General features: G+C 33.8%; 1 protein-coding gene across 1 annotated transcript in view; it reads left to right on the forward strand.

The window, feature by feature from the left end:
• The window catches only part of AGMO (alkylglycerol monooxygenase), a 356,760-nt gene extending 335,672 nt beyond the window's left edge, over positions 1–21,088 (forward strand). Inside the window, exon 13 of the mRNA XM_082693027.1 lies at positions 19,754–21,088. Coding sequence (XP_082549153.1) covers positions 19,754–19,825 — 72 coding nt within the window. The 3' untranslated portion in view covers positions 19,826–21,088. The remainder of the gene's footprint in view (positions 1–19,753) is intronic.
• Positions 21,089–22,407: the final 1,319 nt, after the last annotated feature.

Raw genomic sequence — 22,407 nt, forward strand, 5'->3', positions numbered from 1 at the left:
ATTGGCAATGTAGACATCAGTTTATTTATGGGCTTTTCTGTTTTATTTATCTCTGTGTCTGTTTTTATGCTAATACCATACTAGTTTGATTACTACAGATTCATAAATAGTTTAAAAACAGGTAGTGTGATGCCTCCAGCTGTTTTCTTCCTTCTCAAGATTGCTTTGGCTATTCAGTATATTTTTATTGAGGTTTTTGAAAGAAATACAGACCTGTACCCCTGGGGATAAAAATATATGTTTGTATTGAACATTTCAAATATGCTTCCCTTATCTCCTCTCCCTTTCTGTTTAAAGTAATTGCTACACAGACTAACTACCAAGTGAAAATAGGGGCACCTAGGTTGCTCAGTCGGTTAAGCATCCAACTCTTGATTTTTGACTTAGGTCATGATCTCAGGGTTGTTGTTTTTTTTAAGAGTTGAAATATAAAACTTCCGAAAGAGTAAAACAAAAATTAGTAAGATACAACACACTATAGTCAAGTAATATTAGTGTTTATCATTCTTCTATGTGATGTAATATATTTCCATTTCCAATGTATTCTTCTATGTGATGTAATATATTTCCATAATTTTAAAGAATATATGTTAGCTTTTGCTATTTCTAAAAATAATAAATAAATAATATCATATTGTTATAATATCACTCAATTGTGTTTTTTAGATTTATCCACATTAGAATACAAAACTCTAAGTCATTTTTAATTAAATTTTTATCTACTTTTTAGCTACTTTATAGTATTTAATTGGTTAAATATGTCAATATATATTTTTCCTTTTTTCTTATGACAGATTTGTCCATTAGTTCCTTTTTATGATTTTAGATTCATCCCACAAATTTGACATGCAGTATTTTTAAATATAATAATCCCCCTTATAAATTGTGTCAACTAATAGATTATTTATCCATATATTATTTAGATCCCAAATATTTGATTTTTAGTATGTTTATTTAATCTATTATTATTACATTTTAGTTATGAACTGTGGTCTGTATATCATTTTCTTTTTATTTGCTATAAAATGAGGTATCATATATATATGTTATTTATCATACTTAAGTCTATCTTCTTAATAGCAATTTACTTCATAGTCTGTACATTTCTGAGAGAGATTAAAATCTCCCAGTATATTTATAGACTTCTCAATTTTGTTTTTGTAATTTTGGTTTTTGTGTTTTAAGATTATATTGTTCGACACATCTAGATTCAGCATTGTTACTTGTTATGGTATGTTGTTCATTTTGTAATATTAAGAAATAATACTCTATCTTTAAAACATTTTGCTTTGAAGTCTATTATATCAAATATCACTATTGTTTTTCTTCTACTTGGTTGACATAATATATAACATGCAATTTTTTCTTTAAATCTTTCATATTAATATGTATGAATATATATGTACACATTATAAACATAATATATTGGGATAAAAAATTTGTAAAGACATTATTTGAGAGAGGCAGAGAGAGTGCGAACAGCAAGAGGGCCAGAGGGAGAGAGAATCTCAAGCAAACTTCCCCAGCAGCCCAGAGCCTAACATGGGGCTGGATCTCAGGACCCTGAGATCATGACCTGAGCTGTAACTCAGAGTGGGACTCTTTAACTGACTGAGGCCCCAGGCACCCCTGGATTTAAATTCTAAATCCAGTCTGAGACTCTCCTTTATTGGCAGGTAAAATACATTAACGTATTTAGTGATTTCTGACATTTTTAGCAGTTTATTTCATCAATTTTCATTTATCATGTGTTTGCTATTCTTCCTCCATCCTCTCTTCTTGCCCCATACTGTATGCTACATTAACTACAGTGTGTGTGTGTGTGTGTGTGTGTGTGTGTGTGTGTGTGTGTGTATTTTACAAACACTTGTTTACTATTTTGGGTATCATACATTTCAGTTCTTTTATTGCTTAGTCTTACACTGTAATGTTTGTAGTTGATTTAATAGTGCTTTAAATCTTACCCCTCTATTTCCAAAGTTTTTACTCTCTAGTGTTTAATTCTAACTAGTTTTAACCTCTTATTTGTTATTGATTAATATTATTCAACTTATTGTAAATAAGTCAATATTCATTTGCTTTTCCAAAGTCTGCTCCCCCCTTGCTGGTCTTTCTTTTCCCCTTTTTAGAATTGCTTTCCATATTTCCTTTTTGCTTTAATTTCATTTTTTCTGAAGTATAAAGCATATATTTTTCTGTGATTTTCCTAACAGTGGTTTATGATCACTAAACATTTTTATCTGAAAATGATTTCATTTCACCTTCAATCTTAAGTGACAAGTTAGCTGGCATAGAGCTGTCGGCTGACAGTTGATATGTAGAGATTTGTTGAGATTTGAAGATCTTTCTGTACTGTTTGGCCAAAAGCTTGATATATTTATATTTTCCTCTTAACCTAATATATCTTTTGTTTCTGGTTTCCATTAAGATTTATGTCTTTGTCCCTAGTCTTTTGCAGTTTCACTAAATTGCATGTAGTTTGTTTCTTTGCTTCTTTTTACCTTTCTTGGGCTTTATTGTGGTTTTTTGGTTGAGAGATGAATGTCTTCTTTTTCCCTTCACTTCTATAATATTAGCAACTGTTTCTAGCATCACCTCTCCAGCATTCTTTTTATTTCCTCTTTCTTAACTCCAATCAGACATGTTAGATTTCTGCATCACCAGTTCTTTTTCCTATTTTGTTTCCAAACCTCCCTCTATGGCATTTCCATGTTCCAGTATCCTAATTTTATCTTCTCTATGTAATCTTTTATTAACCAGATCATCAGATTTTTAATTTCAATAACTATATTCGGATTTTGAGATGTTTTTATTTGGTTTATGTTTAAATGTATGTATTTTTCAGTCCCTTGCTAGTCCTCATTATTTCTATTTCTATTTTTTATCTCTTTAAATTTTTTAAAAAATTCTTACTTTACACTATCTTTTCAGTTCCTTCATAACTTCTTATATTTGTGGTATAGATTTTCCACTTGCTACATATGTTAAAATCTCCCTCAGGATTTTTTAAAAATGTATGTGTGTATGTGTGTGTGCATTTAAACTTTTACCATGAGCTCTTTCTCAGTGGGAATTGTTCTGTCCCTGGGATTCTCAGGTACTTGGGCATAGGAAAGCATCTCTGTAGTATGCATGTCTTTATTTGGGGACCCCAGCAATTTCATGTTACTCAGTTACATGTTAATTTTTCTGCTGTGGATATCTGAACCACACTCACTTGCTTTTCAGTTTCTCACAGAACACTTTCACTCCCCCCCTCCCCCATCTCTAGCAGAGAGTGGATTAAAAGCTTCCTTGCCACTTCTCTGGGCCACTGTTTATTTTTCTAGTACCTGTTCATGGAGTAAGTATGTTTGACAAGATTATCATTTCCAGCTCACACAGCTGTCATAGATTCAAGGCCACATTTTATGGCTCGATTGGAGCATTGAAACTCCATCTCTGGCCTTGTACTCCCTGCCTCTTCTGCTCTTTTCTCCTAGCATGCAGTATTACCTTTCTTTTTTTCAAGATAGGCTACATTTTAGGTGTCTAAAAGGTGTATTTATCCAGCATTTCATTGTATTTGTTGAAGAATGTTCTGTAGTCATGTAATATGTCAGTCTGCATAAAGCCCTAACCCTTTGCATATTATATTCTCTCTTCTGTATATATTATTATTTTATATTCTTTTTATCACTTTGTTCTAGCACATATCTAGGAATATAACATATGCTCAGTGGATACCTGTTGATCTGTTGATCCAGGCATTTCCAACTCTGCCATCCAATAAGCAACTTTTAGTTTAATGTTTTATATTTAAAAATGACCTGGGGTGCCCAGGCGGCTCAGTCGGTTAAGTGTCTACCTTCAGATTGGGTTATGATTCCAGGGTCCTGGGATCAAGCCCCACATCAGGATCTCCGCTCAGTGGAGAACCAGCTTCTCCCTTTCCCTCTTGCTCCCCCTGTTTGTACTCTCTGTGTTTGTCTCTCTCTTTGTCAAAAAACAAAACAAAACAAAACAAAACAAAAAAAACTAAACAATAATATACTTGGTTTTATCTGGCATATTCTGAATTGAGTATGCAATTCGACAATCTTTTTGATACTGTAAAAAAACTTTTTTATACCATAAAGAATATTTATTATTTTTTAATATTATTGCTACTATTTATAAGCGATGTGATGTATATAGAATTTCACTCTAAAGAGTCAGCATATTCTTTTATCATAAATGTGTAATTTAATTGTTCTGGTGTGACTATCAAGGCTTCTAGAATTTAGTATTACTCACAAGTATATCCATTTGTGGCTACAGTTGAAAAGGAAAGGAAAAGGAAAAGAAAAAAGAAAAAGAAAAAAGAAATCCTGTAAGCCATCATGGAGAAAGTATAGTTTTCTAACTCCCATTTAAAACGTCCTCAGGAGAGCAGGCAACCCCTTCATGGACTTGAACAGAGATGGGGTTTGATCACAAAGCCATAAATTCTCTTTCTGATTGCTGTTTGGCCTGAGGGTTTGCTGGAAGCATCACCGCCCGAGTTAGACTGTTTTCCAGCTTTTAAATGTACTGGAGTATGATTATATTATGTGTTGACCCTGATTTATGTTGAAAACCCAGAAACATTTTTTCCAGAAGAAGTGCTTTGTGTATGTGTGAGCCTTTGAGGCCTGGCCCCATCTGAGAACTGACTGGCTCACCTCAGTAGTGTACTGTTCATTTATTCAGAGGGCTGGACTCTAAAGGAGGAATCTTTAAATATCCACTGGTATTTCAGTGAAATAAATATTGTGAAGCAGATATGGGTTGTTAAAAACATATCACTATGATGTAATATGTCAATGCTCAATTATACGTTTGCATGCACCTTAAAAAATTCTGTCTCCAGAGAAAAACCGATTGTCATAATACTGCATTTCAATTAAACCCACATCCCAGGCATTCTGAGGTCCAAATTCCTGAAACCCTCAAGTTAATGTGTTCCATGTTGTGGGGTTAATTTACATAAAGTTCTGGAGCTCCTGCTGCACTGTTTCAAATCTTGGTAGCTTTGATATTCTCCATAGTGCTATACACAAATATTATAAACTAGTTTTCACAGAGACAAGTTGTGATTATCAGCAGGAATTAGTTTCATACAGTGATCTCTAACCATATTGTACCAGAACATTACCCAGACCCCTTACTTCTGAACTGCATTTTTCAGTTCCTATAAAACACATCTGTTCCACTGTGTGTGTTTTGAAAATTAAATGTACTAATATCATTCCATCTGACCCGGCCACCAAACTCATGTGGGAGAAATCCGGTCCACAACTCGAGCTGTGTTGAGTCTTCAGGTCTTATGGGAGCTTGTAACTCACTTCACCACGGCAAAAGAAAAAAGTGAAAAAAGAAAAATAACATTTCTAAATGTATGTTCTTTCTTCTGATAAGAGCATAGAAAAGCCCAGTCAATTACAATGCAATTTAGTCAGTATTCATCCTGGTGGAATTTTCAAGGTCACAAGAGTCATCACATCCCACCATCTTGTAAAGTTTCTGTGTAACTTCTGCTTCATAATAACAAAGCGTATCCCTATATTTAAGACTGTGTGGTGAACTGGGTTATTACAGAGGGTCATAATTAGGTCAAGAACAAAGGTAGTATTGAAATTGAAATATAGTTTACTTACAGCAGAAAGTCTGGGTACATCACACTTGTTGTGACAGAATTTATATTGGATTTATTCATTAGAAAATTTGCAGTAAAACCACTGCCTGTGTAGGTGTGATAGGATCATTGCTGTCAAAGACGTAGGTAGAAATAGCAATGGACACAAAAAGCTGAGGGCGGTTAAAATATCATTTGAAAGCAAAATATTCATGTCAAAGAGGCCAAACTAAATATTCTCCTGTATATTAACGTAAAGTACAATGACACCATATGTACTTTTAAGCTGCTTTCAGAATTTGGACCTCCAACATACATTCCCCCATTTTGTTTGACCCTCACAAAAACAAACACATCCAACTTAAAACATGTACCAGAGTCATAGAGACTCAAAATGAAAAATTAAAGGAGGTAACCTTATGAATAACCAGCAACAATTTAGAGCTCATCATCCCTTTTTTTCTTTGTTTCTTTTTCTGTTAAGTTTTGCCACTTAATCAAAAGGCAAGATTGGTTTCAATTATCATACATCTACCTAGAGACTCTCCGTTGTTAATTTCCTCAGTCTAGCACAATAGTTCTCAAACGCGAGTATGTGAAAGAATTACCATAATGGGTTCGCACACACAAAACCATGTGTATTATACTATAGGGGTTATTTAAAGGATTTCCTAGGGTAATTTTAACTCTGGACAACTTTTGTTGCAAGTGCTGACTTCAGAAGCTAACCAGGGAGGTTCCACTTGCCCTTACTTATTTCTGAGAATTATTAACACATTTCCCCAGAATCCATAAAATAGATCTTTTGACATAATTATAAACACATTTGCAGACATAAATTTTCTGAAAGCTCATACTGTACCAGAGTGTAATTTTTCCCTTATTTAATATTTGATTTTGGTTGTAAGTTTCCCCCAGAATTTTTATCATATAATAATTGTTTTTAAGCATCTTCCCTCGGTCTTCTTTCTCTATCAGTGAAGAGAGAAATACTCAACAATGAATTATGGACTAGATTAAAGCTAACAGTTCTGAAGTTTTTGTCTTATAACTTGATCTGGACAATATATTAATGGCCAAACTGTATTTCTTCCCCCACAACACCAGCCTTATTGAGGTATGGTTGTATTTCTTGAACTATAAATAAAAATAGGCAAAGTATTTTACCTCTGACATTTCTTTTGTTCTTAAAACCCACTATTATTTACCAATAACTACCAAAACTGCTCATGACTTGTTTTATCTTTATGTATGCCTCTGCAGAGTTTTGTAAAGAATCACTATACTGCTTTCTCTGTGCATTTTTGGTGATGTGCACAAAGTTATTTTTCAAAGATAAATCTAATGTCCTTACTTTTTAAATTTTAGCCAGCAGGGTGCCAGGAGACCAGCTTATGTCCAAGGTGAAGATTAGGGATTTTGATTTCTAGAAATGGAATCCATCTCTGCCAATCTTTGCCAGTCTCTACACATATTCCACATGTATGGAAAATAATTTTTTTTGAAGAGTGGCTATTTTTTTATTTTTTTGAGTATAGTCAACACATAATATTACATTAGTTTCAGGTGTACAACACAGTGACTCAACACCAGTGCTCTGTTCACCACAAGTGTAGCTCCCATCTGTCACCATACAATGCTATTAGAGTATCATTCACTCTATTCCCTATGCTGTGCCTTTTCTCCTTGTGACTTACTCCTTCCATACCTGGAAGCCTGTTTCTCTCACTCCCTTCTGGCGACCATCAGTTTGTTCTCTGGAAAGCTGATTTTCTTTAAGGCTTTTCCCTTGTCGTTTTCTCTGTCATTTCAGTTACCTTATTGTGCTAGTAATTAGGGCAAGATAAAGAAGTATTTCTGGTATATTCTTTTTATTAAAAATTAAATTATTTCTGGGAGCAATGCTTAGACTTTTCTATCATTATAACATCGTGTTGGCCAATTCTATTATTTTTTCAGATAATAGAACAGAATAGACTGTAGAGATTTTCTATTTCTAATCTCATTGGACAGAAAAAGAAAATGACATCCAGAGAATATTAATGATTTGACCATTTCATGACAGAAAGGATAAGAATCCAAGTTTCAAGGCTCTCAACCAGTGTTTTTTCCAGGGCACTGGTTTAGGCTTTTGAATACTTCTTTAGCCTGTGATTGTGATTTTCAAAAGTGATGAATGAGCATACATTGGGATGAAAGAAGTAAATATTAGAAGTTGTTTATAGTTGTCTTATCCCATCCTTTTAAAATAAACTTCTTTTTTTAATCCGACATAGAATACACAAATAATAATTGAAAAATGTAAAGGCTAAATGCAATGGAGGGGAAGAACTGCTATGATATATTTTCAAAATTAAATTAAGGGATTCCTGGATGGCTCAATTGGTTGAAATGTCTGACTCTTGGTTTTAGCCCAGGTCATGATCTCAGGGTCATGAGATTGAGCCCCATGTTGGGCTCCAAACTCAGTGCAAGTAGGATTCTTTCCCTCTGCCCCTCCCTATGCTCCCTCTCTCTAAATGAAATAAATCTTTTTTAATTTTTTAAATATTTTAAATATTAAAAATAATAAATATTAAAAAACCTTTACTAGATATTTCATAGAAATCTGTGTAGACCTAAATTCTCTGAACTCAGGGGCTGTGTTGATCACCAGTGAGTTCTGTCAGCAGTGAAATGTCTGGCATAAAACAAGAGTGTGATATCTATTTGTATAATGAATACAACCTAATGGGGACTGGTTCACTGCAATTTTGTGTGTATATGTTTGCCTTTGAGGTCAGTACATACTGTTTTCTGTTATGTATGCCATACCTAGAACTAAAGAAATGGTAAGTAATCAGAACAATATGTGTGTTTATTTTTAAGATTTATTATGTTAGCAGTTGTGACTTTAATGGATTTCCTACATTGAGTCTCTATTGAAAATTTTGAAGGCTTTTCAACTGTCCTGATTGTCTACAAAGCAAATGTATAGGACAATAATTGTTTGCTGACCTTTTCTTGCTATTCTCCCTCCATTGTGTCCTTTAAATCTGGAACCTTCCTTTCTGTTATATTGTGCATCCTAACCAAACCAAACAAAACAAAAAAACAGATCATGCTATCAGTTTAGCTCTACTTAGAATTATCTTGACTCAGCTCTCTTTATATGTATCTTATTTACCTTGGAATATTTCAAGAAATACTACTACTAGAGAATTATCTGTATTTATTGTAGAATTTTCATGGAAGATTGTTTCCAATATATTTCTCATCATCCCCCTGGAAAAATATCTCTGTAAAACAATTATTTTTTTAATATAATTTTAGATATGAGTAGGAAATTTAATGTAACAAAGATCAAAACCATGGTTTGGTATTAGAAGTGGGACAGGGAATCATTAGAAACTATCATTTAGTCTTTATTTTTGTATCATAAAAATGAATTAAAATAAAAAATATTTTAGGACACTAAAATATATTTCAGCAGTCTGGCATTATAAAAACTCATCAAGAACATCAAATTCTGTGTTTTCATAGGATGAGGTACTTAATGGAAATATTTCAAATGGCTATCAACCTATAATTGTACTTACCTACTAAAATCTTACTCTACTTTGCAAAATAATTATATTTTCCCAGCAATAATTATATATCCATAATTACAAAACAAATTATTTAAATTTATTACCATGCATGAGAAAGATTTGGCATTGTTGAAAACTCTCATGTTCCAGATTTTACTTTTAATGCACATCTTCTTATCTGTCACTCTGTTACAACTTTTAGCTTATGGTATCTTTTTAGCAAGAAACATAATACACTTTAATAGTTTATCTTATATCTTCATAGAACTTAATAATTTTTTAATTGAGCCAACATTTACCATGAGCTTGAAAGAATTAGGAAGCTTTTATTCTTATTTTATAGAGACAGATACTGAAATGCTAAGTAACCTGCTGTTGCAAAATAATTTGTGTTGAATTGGGACAACCTAATCCTCTTATTCCTTTTCCAGAGTTTTAGTTTGACTAGGTGTCCGAACCTGATCTTAATATAAATAGAATACCTTAAGAAATATTTTATTAATAAATAAATAAATATTTATTAAATACCTTCTTGGATATTTTACATAGAGTTGACCATTGAAACATGAGGGTTAGAAGCACCAACCACTGCCCCCCACAGTTGAAAATCCATGTGTAACTTTTGACTCCTCAAAAACTTAACTACTGATAGCCTACAGTTGACCAAAAGCCTTGCCAATACTATAAACAGTTGATTAACACATATTTTGTATGTAATATGTATTATAGACTGTATTCTGAGAATAAAGGAAGCTAGGAGAAAGGCAATGCTATTAAGCAAATCATAAGGAAGAGAAAAAGGCATTTGCAGTGCTGTATTGTGTTTATGGGTGAAAGACTGCATTTAAGTGGCTGCGTGCTATTCAAACCTGTGTTGTTCAAAGTTCAACTTGTATATTAAATATGCGAATGAAAAGGAAAATGTGCTATAATGCAAATAGATGATGCAACAGCTGATTTTCTTTCCCCCTGGATTGTGGGAAATATAAGACATCAAGTGATTTAATTGCACATTTGACCTCATTGTTTCCTAAAGGAAAAAATATATATATTCTTGCCTCTGAAATGTGGAAATTTCTCATCTTTCCAATGCTGTGTATAATTTGAGCTCTTTCCCAGCAGTTCGTGATATCATGTTTCCTTTAATAATCTCTGCTTTCATAATTAAAGCCCTAATTATCATCCTCATCGTCGTCATTGTAGTCATCATCACGACCAGCATTATCATTATTTGGAGCAGAGGAGATACAGGGTGTTGGTACAGCCTCACACCTTTTTTATAGCTTAAAAGCTAGAAAATATGCTCTTTGAATGTTTGTCATGTTTATGTAATCAGTACCTACATTGCCAAGGCTTATTGAAAACAGCTGGGTGCCTGCTGCCTGCCTCCCCCTTTGTTGGAACTGTTGCCAGAACAGGTAGTCAAAAATGGAAAGTAAGGGAAAATTCAGGCATCTGGGGTGTCTCTCAGGAAAGCAGCTGTGGCTTCCTTAGGAAGCAGTCATTGTTTCCCATCAGCCAAGACTCTGTATACCCTTGGGTCCAGTTCTGGCATGGCTGGCCTAGTAGGATGCAGTTTATGACTTAGGACTTACGCGAGAAACCGTTTGGGCAGTCCCATCTCTGGCAGAACTTTGAGAGAAATCCCCCAAGCTGCAGGCCATATGTGGGCTATTGGCCTTCTATTTAGCCTACTCTGGGAGGTTCCCATTTACTGGGGTTCTAATCATCCCTTTGACACAAGTAAAAACAATACAAAGATCTTCTCAAAACATATCCTTCCAAGATATACTGTCGTGTTTTTAAAACCAGACATCACTATTATTTCTGTAAACATGGCGATTTTTTTTCCTGAAAATAAACTCATTTTTAAGAGACTTCCTTTGTTTCCTAGGTAGTAGACAATACAAAGAATTCTTTTTAACAGCCCACAGCAAGTCCTGGACTAGCAGTGTTGAGTGGTATTCTGCATTTGTAAACAAATGGTCTTTCAGATATAGATTTTTATACATCAAGTATTAAAACTTGTTATGCAAGTGAAAAATGTAGGCTTTTTCTTTTTTTTTCTTTCTTTTTTTTTTTTTTTGAAGACATAGGCTCTTGATTGATACCAGAGAGATGCCAGGAGTGGGCCTTCGGTATGTACAATACCCTGAAAATCAATCTGCTGTGATGAGATTATTTGGCAAGAACCACCACTCATTTACCATGAAAATGGCATTTTGGCAGACTACGGTTGAATATTTTTCTTGATAATTTTTGTGAAAAAACAGAGTTCTGATTTTAGGATGTGAATGCTTTAAATTTCAGTAGTCAGAAATAAAAGGGGATTAAAAAGGTGTAGTACTTTGAATTTTAGATTAAATATCATGTTTTTCATCATTACAGTGAGTTCTGTTAGGACACACTTAAGGACTGTGATTGGTCCAGCAACATTTTATTCAAAAATCTTCAGTTTCAAAATACACCGGGTAGGAAGCAAACAGTTGTGTGCCAATGTTAGGCATACTCAGGAAAACTAAACAAAATTTTAGTTGTAGCTAAAATTTATTTGCAGAAATAGGCAAGTTAAAAAAATGAATGAATTTTTGAATTCACTGAACTCTGAACTATCTTCTATTCTTTTAAAAAGTATGGTAATAGTTTTTAGGAAAAGGGATCGGGTTATTTACAATGCTTTGCCCGTGACTAATTTTAATATATAAAAATGTCTCAAGTCAAACGAGGTAATGTTCATTGAGTGCCATATTTTTCCTACTCTTGTTTTATTCCCAACTTTATAAAAACTAAAAGAAACTATCCTTAAAATTTTTCACTGCTCTGATATTTTTTTCATTCTCACACCCATGAAAAGTAAAGAATGGGAGGCTCCATGGTAAGTGCAAGAGGAAGATTATGACTATAAACACATGCTTTTCATAATGTACACCTTTCCTAAAGTATTTTTCCAACAGAGTGGTCAACATGCAACCTAAAATTCATTCTCACCAGTGATACTTGGTCCTTTATTATTTGACCTTATTGTAACTTTCTCTCCATGTCTCCATACTGGTTTTTATCCTACAATTCAAAATAGGGAGTTCTTAAGAACATCTTACCCTTCTACGTTGAGTATTTTGATGATTAGAAAAATACTGTCAGGCTTCACATATTCCCATGATTCTATAGATATAAATCATGACTAATTAACTTTGGTTCTTTCTTTAATTTTTCTCTATGCTTTAATTGTGGTAAGTTTGACCTTTTTTTACAATGATGATCCCTTTGAGATTCTTCAAGCTGGGGGAAAAAATGACCTGGGAAGAACTGGGAAGGAAGCCTGGATATCTAGATTATACATATTAAAATATTTAGAAATCAACATAAATTGAAGATGTATCATTGTACACAAAGAAAAGCAAGAATGTAGTAAGAGATTAAAGGCAATTTTAAAATCTCTATTACGGGGTAGTCATACCCTCAGAACAAGTGTTGTTAGTATTGGACAATTTTAAAATCCTGTATCTATAAAGACACTTTATTCATAACTTTGAATTCAAAAATGAAAAATCCCACTTAAGCCTCCATGTTGCATCACCACTTCCTCATATCAGGGAGATCATATGATAGTTGTCTTTCTCTGCTTGACTTATTTCTCTAAGCATGAATAAATGAAACAAGATGGGATTGGGAGGGAGACAAACCATAAGTGACTCTTAATCTCACAAAACAAACTGAGGGTTGCTGGGGGGAGGGGGTTTGGGAGAAGAGGGTGGGATTATGGACATTGGGGAGGGTATGTGCTTTGGTGAGTGCTGTGAAGTGTGTAAACCTGGTGATTCACAGACCTGTACCCCTGGGGATAAAAATATATGTTTATAAAAAAAAAATTAAAATTAAAAAAAAAAAAAAAAAGAAAAATCCACAGATGTTTTTGAGAAATGTAGCATCTATTTTCACTTTATGCTAATTACAGTTTATACAATTTTGACCAGATGGGTTTGCAAGCATGGTAGCTAATTAATGACAACTGTCTTCAAGGATATTCTCTGAATTCTAGGTAGGTCTTGAAGACCTCTAAGTGATCTCTAACGTTCTTATTATGTTTTTGGTTTTCAGATGTTATCATGATAGCTCAAGTGTGGTATAGAGGAACAATAGGACATTGTATAGGGGTATTGTTGAAAAGGATATATACTTTCTTGAGCTGTTTAGACTTTCAGAAGTGAATAAATTATTGTACATAATAGGAGATAATCATCTCTGGGGAACTGAAAATGGTTCCATGAAGATTCTGTATTTGTTATCTAAATTAACTTAGTGCTTTTTTGTCTCAAATTATTAGAGTTTGTTGCCCCCACTGAGTAGTAAAATAATGAAATACCTAATTTTTTAGGTTTCAGAATTCAGCTTAATTATTTAAAACTTTTGTTCCAATGTTTATGTTTATTTTCTTTTAAAAGAAAACATACCATGATCATGGTATGTTTAATATATTATCTTGTTTGAAAATTAATATCAGAGCACATGTAATGCTTGAGAAAAATACATATTCATTTTAAATAAGACTTTGGTATCATGGACATTCACATAAACTTTCTTTTATAGTGTCTTCCCTCACTTAGGAATTTCAATATATATTTAAAAATAAACATAAAACAATAATACTTGATTTACATCTTGATAGTAGTAAATCTGAAAGGAGCACATATTAACTCTAATGGTGATTGTATCTGCTTTGAATAGGGTACAGAAATAAACACACAGAGAGAACACAAGACTTCCAAGTAATTGTTGCAGTGCCTGGAAATTATTTGTCTTAAGCCTTTTGTCGATTTGTCTGTATATTACCCTTAGTTTTTTAGTCATATATAGAATATACTAGAGGTAAAATCCATAATTCCCCATTTCCTTTGGGTTGGCATTTGTTAAACTGTATCCTTGAAAAAGTCTAAGGAAAAAATGTATTATTACCTAATATCTTTCGGATGTTTTCACTTCAGAAGGACTTTCAGTCCATTTGGCTCCAATTTCTAGTCTAGTCCTGTTTGTGTTTGTCTCTTGCATTAATAAGAAATGGAGATATTTTGTAGCAATTCAGGTTTGAACTCTCTTTAAGTTCTTGTCTATTTATCTGTACAGCAGACAGTTGTCATCCCTTAAAAATCAAAATATTATGTTAAAAAGTATATTTAACAAGGAATTGGTTTTGTTTTTCTCCAAATAATTTGGTAGAAACTTCTGTATGTGTAATGTGTTGTTCTTAAAACAAATTGTTGCTGTTGTTTTTGGTGTAGTTGTGATAAATGGCCAATCAGCTGTTATTATATAAACCTCACTGATGTCAGAGAAATAATTTTTAGGTAAAAAATATACTCTTCCGGGGCGCCTGGGTGGCTCAGTGGGTTGAGCCGCTCGCTGCCTTCGGCTCAGGTCATGATCTCAGGGTCCTGGGATCGAGTCCCGCATCAGGCTCCCTGCTCAGCAGGGAGCCTGCTTCCTTCTCTCTCTCTCTGCCTGCCTCTCAGTGTACTTGTGGTTTCTCTCTGTCAGATAAATAAGTAAAATCTTAAAAAGAAATATATATATATATATATATACTCTTCCATTTATAGGCAGGATATGATATGTTAGGCATAAAAAATTAGTATATCCATTCCAGGAGAATTTAGGAAATCTATACAAAAGTCTGAATTTGGCTGAAAATATATGCAATGAAATAGGCGATAATATTCTTTTTAATTATTTGAAAGTAACTAAGTCTCAAATCTTCACAAAAAATGCTATTTATAGTTAAAGTATTCTACATTTCTTCCTTGTCAAGGTAGAATTTATCAAGAAACTATACGCACCATTTACAAAATGACTTAGCTTTTCTAACTTGCCTTTTTTTTAAGTGATTTAGTGTACATAATTATATTGCTCCTGTGAATAAGCATAAAATCAAATGAGATTTTCTCTCTCAGTGTGCTCTATTTCAGTATTTGTCACAATAAATCCATGTATGAGAATCAAAATCTATTTCAGCTATTTCAGAGATTTAGTTTCTCCTGTGGGTATTTTTCATGTACTTTATTCAAAACTTCCATTTTGTTTGCCAGTATACTGAAGGTTAAATCATTTGAGATGTATGGGGTATTGCTAGCTAGTTCTAATGGAAATTATCTACTACCTAAGACGCTATTTTATTTGTGCCTCAGGTCATTTATTAATCCATAGAAATAGGTGGATTCAAACCAACAGAGTCAGATTATGGATATAGGTGTAAGAACAATCCACCAGCTTTGTAACTTGAGAGACAGCAGATTGAGGAGATGTCACATGCACATAAATACCTCCTCTGATACTATTCTGTCTCCCTTAAGATTTGATATCTGATTCGTTTATTAGTAGATCTATATGTAATAAGGCCTCTTAAAACATAGACATAACAGGGAAGAGCAGCAGAATAAAATATCCGTTCCCACTGGTGTTTTAATATGGATTAGTGGCTCAGATTAGCCACCTGTCAATTGATGCACTTTTTTGGAAAGGGGTGGAGGAAATGGGGAGAGCATCTGCACAGGCCAAAGTTCAGGCATCAGAGTCTAGGGGCCTGGGAAGTCAAGGAAATAGCCTGAAGACAAGGGCCACTAATGATGTGTTAGCTCAAGCAGAGCTTGACACTAAGAGTGAACTTCCTCTGTTTCATATTTTGAATCCAGCTGTTAAAATCTTGGGACTTGCCCAGACCTAGGATAAAATAAGTGTTCATTGAGTTTGTACATATCCAGAAACATTGTATCTCTGATTAGAGAAGAATATTGAGGGAAAAAAAATCTGCTTTCATTGCCATTTATTCTTACACTGGCCCAAGTAGTATTTCGTCTGTCTTCCTTGAACAAATACTTGGTTGGGAAATATGTTAATGAAAAATCTTTTTCAAATGATGCATTTAATCTAATCAATTATGGTGAACCAAAATGAATAAGTTGATACAAAAACCAAGAGAAGTTTCAGACAAAAGAAAATCTAAAATGGAATGACTGCAATCAATAATCAACTGGTTTTATTGAGTCCACATTAAATAATTAAATAATTTTCTCGCTTAAAATTTTATGTGAATATACATTTAGGTCTAGTATATATATATATATATATATATATAATACATATTATATATATATACTATACATATTATACATTATATATATATAATATTATACATATTATATATTATATATATATAACACATATACATTCAAAATATAAGAACAAATCTATTTTTTCCTACTTAACTATTTTCTAATGGAATTGAATAAGTATTTTAGGGTTGTACATATTTTGAGAAGGACATATTCATTGTATTAATTTTTATGATTTTGTGTCATTCTGGATTTCATTATATATAAAAACTCCAGTTTATTAAAATGTTGATTGTGAAAAGTGTCAGACACCTAGAAGTTACTGACTCAAAAAAATCATTAGGCAAGGACAGTGGGTTATAAAAAAAAAAAAGGAAATGGTTCCCTACTGATCTACATATTCACTGAACCGATTCCCTAGGATGTGCAGTTAGGTTTTCTGGGAGATGCTATGTAAACAAACACAAAAAAAACATATCCCAGCTCTGATACCTAGTAGTTTTGTGATTTCTTGGTAAACCCCATAAATTCTAAGTTCCCATCACCACATGAATAAATTGGGCACCAATCTATCAAGGTTTGTAATAAGCATTAAACATTATAATCCAATAAGGCACCTAGGACAATGGTTAGTTTAAGCAAGGGTCTCACTGCGCATTAACATTGAACCTAAACTGGACTCCTGTGCTTCCTCAGTTTTTCATTCCATCTTTTTAAAGAAATAATATATAGGGACAAACAGGCAAACAAACAAACAAAACAGAGAAATAAAATAAAACTGCAAACTGTCCAACATTGCATCTTTTTCTGTAAGAAGCTAAATGCATTTAGAAAAGGCAACGTGTCTTAGTTAGGGATGGATCCTTAAGGAAATAGGACTTGAATTATAGTTTCAAAAGCAGAAAGATTTAATTGTGAAGTTGTGGATTAACAACAAAGGCATGAACTGAACTGTGATATTTTTTTTTTCTTTCTCTTGTTAAATCAGAAGTTCTTACTATATCTGGGATCCCAGATATAGTAAGAACGGGTAGTCTAGTGGGTAGGGAGTAGGGAAGAGGAGAATTGTGAGACCCTAGCAAAATTTTACAAATAATTCAGTGGTTTCATTCTCCCTAGCCTTCACTTAGGAATCCTTGTGACCCTAAACACTAAATTCAAAATTAATAAAAATTTCAGTTGCCAAATATATTTCAGGTTCCTCTACCTTGCACAACACAAGGTATCAGTTAGTTGCTCAATGAATATTAAGGATCTGAATGGGACTACTTATACTGATAATATGCATTTATCATCTCTGCTGAAAGTTGTCTTTGCAGCTAGTCCTCTGTCAACATTACCCATCTTCATAAAGTAATGCAATTCACCACACGAAGGGCCTCCATAAATACTCCCCACCTTGGTATTATTTTCCTTGGCACCATCATGAGAAATCCCATGAGGTCATTTTTCTTGAATTACAGTCAAAAGAAACAAAATCAAAACCAGCCTTTAAATATATTGTATTTGATTTCTGAGGCAACTCCATAATGTTAATATTATTCTTGACTTCTGCTTCAATATAACTGTACATTTTATTTTTGATATTTTTTTTTATATTGTGCATATTATAGGCTGAAACGAATGAATGTATTTGAAGAAAACTGCAGACTGGCTAATGTGAAGGATAATGGATTTTTAGAAAGAACCATAAGATTCATATAAAACTGAACAACCCACCAGTGAAAATGAAATATCAGTGTTTAGGGAGGTGGTAGTGGTGGTGATGGTGTTTTGTTTTCATATTCAGGCTTTCATAGCAAAATAGTCACAGTTCAAGCATGGCTGCATGGCTCAGTTAGTTGAGCATCTGCCTTCGGCTCAGGTCATGATCCCAGAATCCTGGGATCAAGTCCTGCATTGGGCTCCTTGCTCAGCAGGGATCCTGCTTCTCTCTCTGCCTACTGCTTCCCCCGCTTGTGCATGTGCTTGCGCACGTGCTCTCTCTCTCTCTCTCTCTGATAAATAAATAAATATCTTTTTAAAAAAACACAGTTCACGCTATTTTCTTTCTTTTTTCTTAAAGAGTCTATTTATTTATTTGACAGAGAGAGAGGGGAGTGGGAGAGAGAGAAGCAGACTCCCCTGCTGAGCAGGGAGTGGATGCTGGGCTCGATCCCAGAACCCTGGAATCATGACCTGAGCCAAAGGCAGATGCTTAATGACTGAGTTACCAGATGCCCCTATGCTATTTTCTTTATACTGATGGCTGGCCTCAGCTAATGCCCATGGCTTCTCCCCAGCCCATCACCCCAAAATGTTCCTCAAGCCTCCATCTTATTACTTAAATATACTCCTTTGTATATTTTTGTGGATTTTTCAGGAATGGTGATCTTCCTGGGGTGAAGACCTGATCATATTTTAGTAGTTGGGAAAGGTTTGCACAATTAAAAAACATATGGAGAAACACTTGCACAGCTATCTTGATAACACCATTTGTGTGGGCATTACTCTTTTCCATCATCATACCAGTAATACTTAAAATGGAAATCGTAAAAACAATTTTAGAGTTAAATTTTAGTGCATAGGTAGGAGTAAAGGAATGGTTTGGCTTAGAAGGGCTCTGAGGCATAAAGATTATGACTAATGCTTGGATTTTACCTCAAGAGAAGATATATGTATAATGGCATTATGGTGTTTAGATTATGCATGATAAAAAATTCTACAACTATGAATTCATATGAGAATGATTGAATGATCATTCTTGCTAGGATCATCAGAAATCAAGAGTTTTATCTGGTTAATTTGGGATGACTTATTGTGAATATGTGATGTTACTTGAAAGCAAAAAAGTAAACTCAATGAAGTCTCCTGGCTGCTTATTATGACTTACCTATGTCATCAATTCAAAAGAGAATTTTTTAGTACTTTTTTTTATATCTCATAAGATCAACAGACTGAGAAGATAAGTCAGCAGTGGTGTTTAACCTTTACTTCATGTTGGGTAAAGTTCATAACATGTTAGATCACATTGCCCCAGAGAGGAATGATTCTTTCTAATGTTTTTATTTCTCCTTTTCCAAATGCTTCTTAAACTGTATAAACAGTGAGATCATTTCATACAGTACATTCTACATCCAGTATGCCCAGATGCCACAAGAAAGTTCTGTCTCATTCCGTATCTAACTTTCATGGTCCTATCCCTAGAAATGTCCCAGATTTGGGAGTATAAAAAATAAAAGCAACAACACCAAAACTTTTTACTCCCACTGCTGTCTCCAATGTGATGCTTTTTAAGTTATGTTGGCTAAATTCTGTCAGTGAACAATTGCTAAATTCAATTTGATTAATTTAACTGTCTAAAATGTTTATGTTCTTTTTCCCCCACAAAGATATTTTTAACTCAGTTGAGCAAAAGTATTGATTCCATTTTAATTGTTTTTCCTCCTTGTATTTTATTTCTTCAGATTTTTTTTCCGGTCTGCATTGCTTTCTGGGGAGTTAGAAGCATGAAACTTGCCTCCGGCCCTTGGAAATAAGTTTGTATTCAATTCTTTTGTTTTAATCAGTTGCCCACAACCACAGTATATTGTGATTGCCTCATATAATCATATAATGATTATATGAACCATTTCTTTAATGAAAGGTAATTATGCTTATTTACTTATGCTTGCTTTTCATATCTGTTGCTTTTATTAAAATTAAAGTCAGCTGCAGTTACTTTCTTTTATTGCTAGGGTTGAAAAAAAGTAATTTCAAATACAATAATGTTGTATTTACTGGTGGTGTTTAAGCCAAAGTGTATGAGAAAAGGAAGGGAAAAAATGTAAAAAGAATGAAGATTTAATTTGCATTTTTGACAGCTTCTGTTTTTTAAAATTGTGCTTAGATAAATATTTGTTCTCATAAAAATGTATTACATAAGTTGTCTGCCTAAGTCTATATTTACCTTTGAAAACCATATAACCTAAGGAGCTACATTCTGAAAAAGACATGACTGAAATGAAAATGAATAGGATTTGTCAAAATATGTGTATTCAACAGTTAATACCTATGTCCAATATGTCTGACCTATTTGTCTTGGCAATTTGAAGAGCACACAGTACAGTTATCCCCTGCTTTTCAAAGCTTGTGTTATGCTGCACTTTTATGCATTACGAAAGACCTACAATACTACCAGTTTTCACTACCTGGAAGAAACTTTCACTTTCTTCAGATCTTTCATAAACCTGTAATTTCAGAAACCTGCAATTCCACAGTACAGGTTTCCCCTGTTACCTGAAATAGAGACTTCTTATGAAATCTTTCCTAAGCCAAAAAAATGGTCTAAGGTGAAGAAGGAATTACTACAAATTTATATAGAAAGATTTTGAGCAGTCTCAAAGTTTTTCTGGTACCTTAAAACTCATCTTGCTAATGGGTGAAGAATATAAATGGGAATAAAGCAGAGATGCTCGGAGACACCGTTCACAGTTATGGCAGCTTGGGGCTAAGATGCTGAGTGTAGTTCCCTAGGAAGGAGCTTGACCCGGCTCCTCTCACTGTCTGAGATGTGTGTGACCTCTAGAACTGCTCATTGCAAAACAAACACTGAATGCTATTTTTGTTTTTCACCTTTTTTCGCAGAAGCAAAAACTCCCTTCTTGTTCTTATTGGTTAGGGTTAGGCCTTATAAGGCCAGTAATATTTAGGTCTTTCATAAAACTGAGGTGTCTTAATTAATCCATAATTTCAAAAACTGGGAGATACCTGTATTTTAAATTGTCACAATAATGTTAATAAACCTAAATAAATTTGTCCAAGTGTTGTGTGGACATTATTCATTGGGATTGTAAAAATCTGCTGAGTATTTTATTAGGTAGGAACTGAACGAAGTAGGACACACTTCAAAATGTATCCAATAAGGAGTAGGATATGTATCAAAATGTATCCAATAAGAAGTATGATACACTTCAAAATGGCGGGAGGGGTTGAAAACTGTAGGAATATTTTTCTTCCCTTCTTGCAATAGTTCTTAGGTTTAAAGGCACAGTTTAAGTACAGCAGGCCACCCTTATCCAGAGTTTCATTTTCCATGGTTTCAGTTACCTACACTCAACTGTGGTCTGGAAACAGATGTTCCTCCTTCTGATGTACCATCAGAAGGTCAGAAGTAGCCAAACACTGCATCACAGTGCCTTGCCATTTGCCTCTCTTCATCTCATCAGCTAGGCATTTCATCTGCTCACATCATCACAAGGAGAAGGGTAAGTACGGTATAATCAGATATTTGAAGAGACAACGTTCACACAACTTTTATCACACTATATTGCTAACATTGTTCTACTTATTATTAGTTGTTATTTTTAATCTATTACTCTGCCTAGTTTATAAATTCAACTTTAGCATGGGCTTGTGTGTATAAGAAAAAGCATAGTATGTATAGGGCTTGGTACTCATTTGTGGTTTTGGGCATCCACTGGGAGTCTTGGAATGCTAAAGGGGGGGGGGCTACTGTAATCACAATTATAAGCATGAAAACAATGCTGTTCTTCATTGAGCTTTGCCTCTATTCATCTCCAGGTTTAAGATATGATCGGCTAGTCAATCTCATCTTTAATGAATAAATGAATGAGTTGATAAAGTGTGTTATTTGTGCTCTGAACAGAGAGAAATGTAAAACTGTGAGAAGAATCAGACAGCAGGTGTCTATGTGGACTCATGATACAAAATCGAAACACATTTGGTTTTCAAACTGGTGAAGCAGAGGAAGACCAAATTTTGCACGATGAAACAATTAACACATTATATCTCAAACGTCAGAAAGAGAGACTTGGCTTTGCTTCATTCATCTTTTTAAACTTCTTAATTTAACACAGAGCAAATACTTAAGCCCATAACAAACATTAAGCCTTACTTTGGTTCCTTACCAACCATTTGTGCTGGACTTGACATCTATAGAACCAAGTCAAAGCAGGGAGCCCTCTGCTGGCTTAAAATTGCTAAATTTATAGCATAAAAAATTCTGAGTAGTCATATTTTACCTCCTAAAGACAGTCTATAGGTTACATCCTCAAGGAATGGCAAAGAAAAGAGAGGCTTCACAAATCTTTAGGTAAGTTTTTAGTGTATCAGAATAGTT

This window comes from Mustela nivalis (genome assembly GCF_964662115.1).
Source record: "Mustela nivalis genome assembly, chromosome: 12".
Taxonomy (NCBI): domain Eukaryota; kingdom Metazoa; phylum Chordata; class Mammalia; order Carnivora; family Mustelidae; genus Mustela; species Mustela nivalis.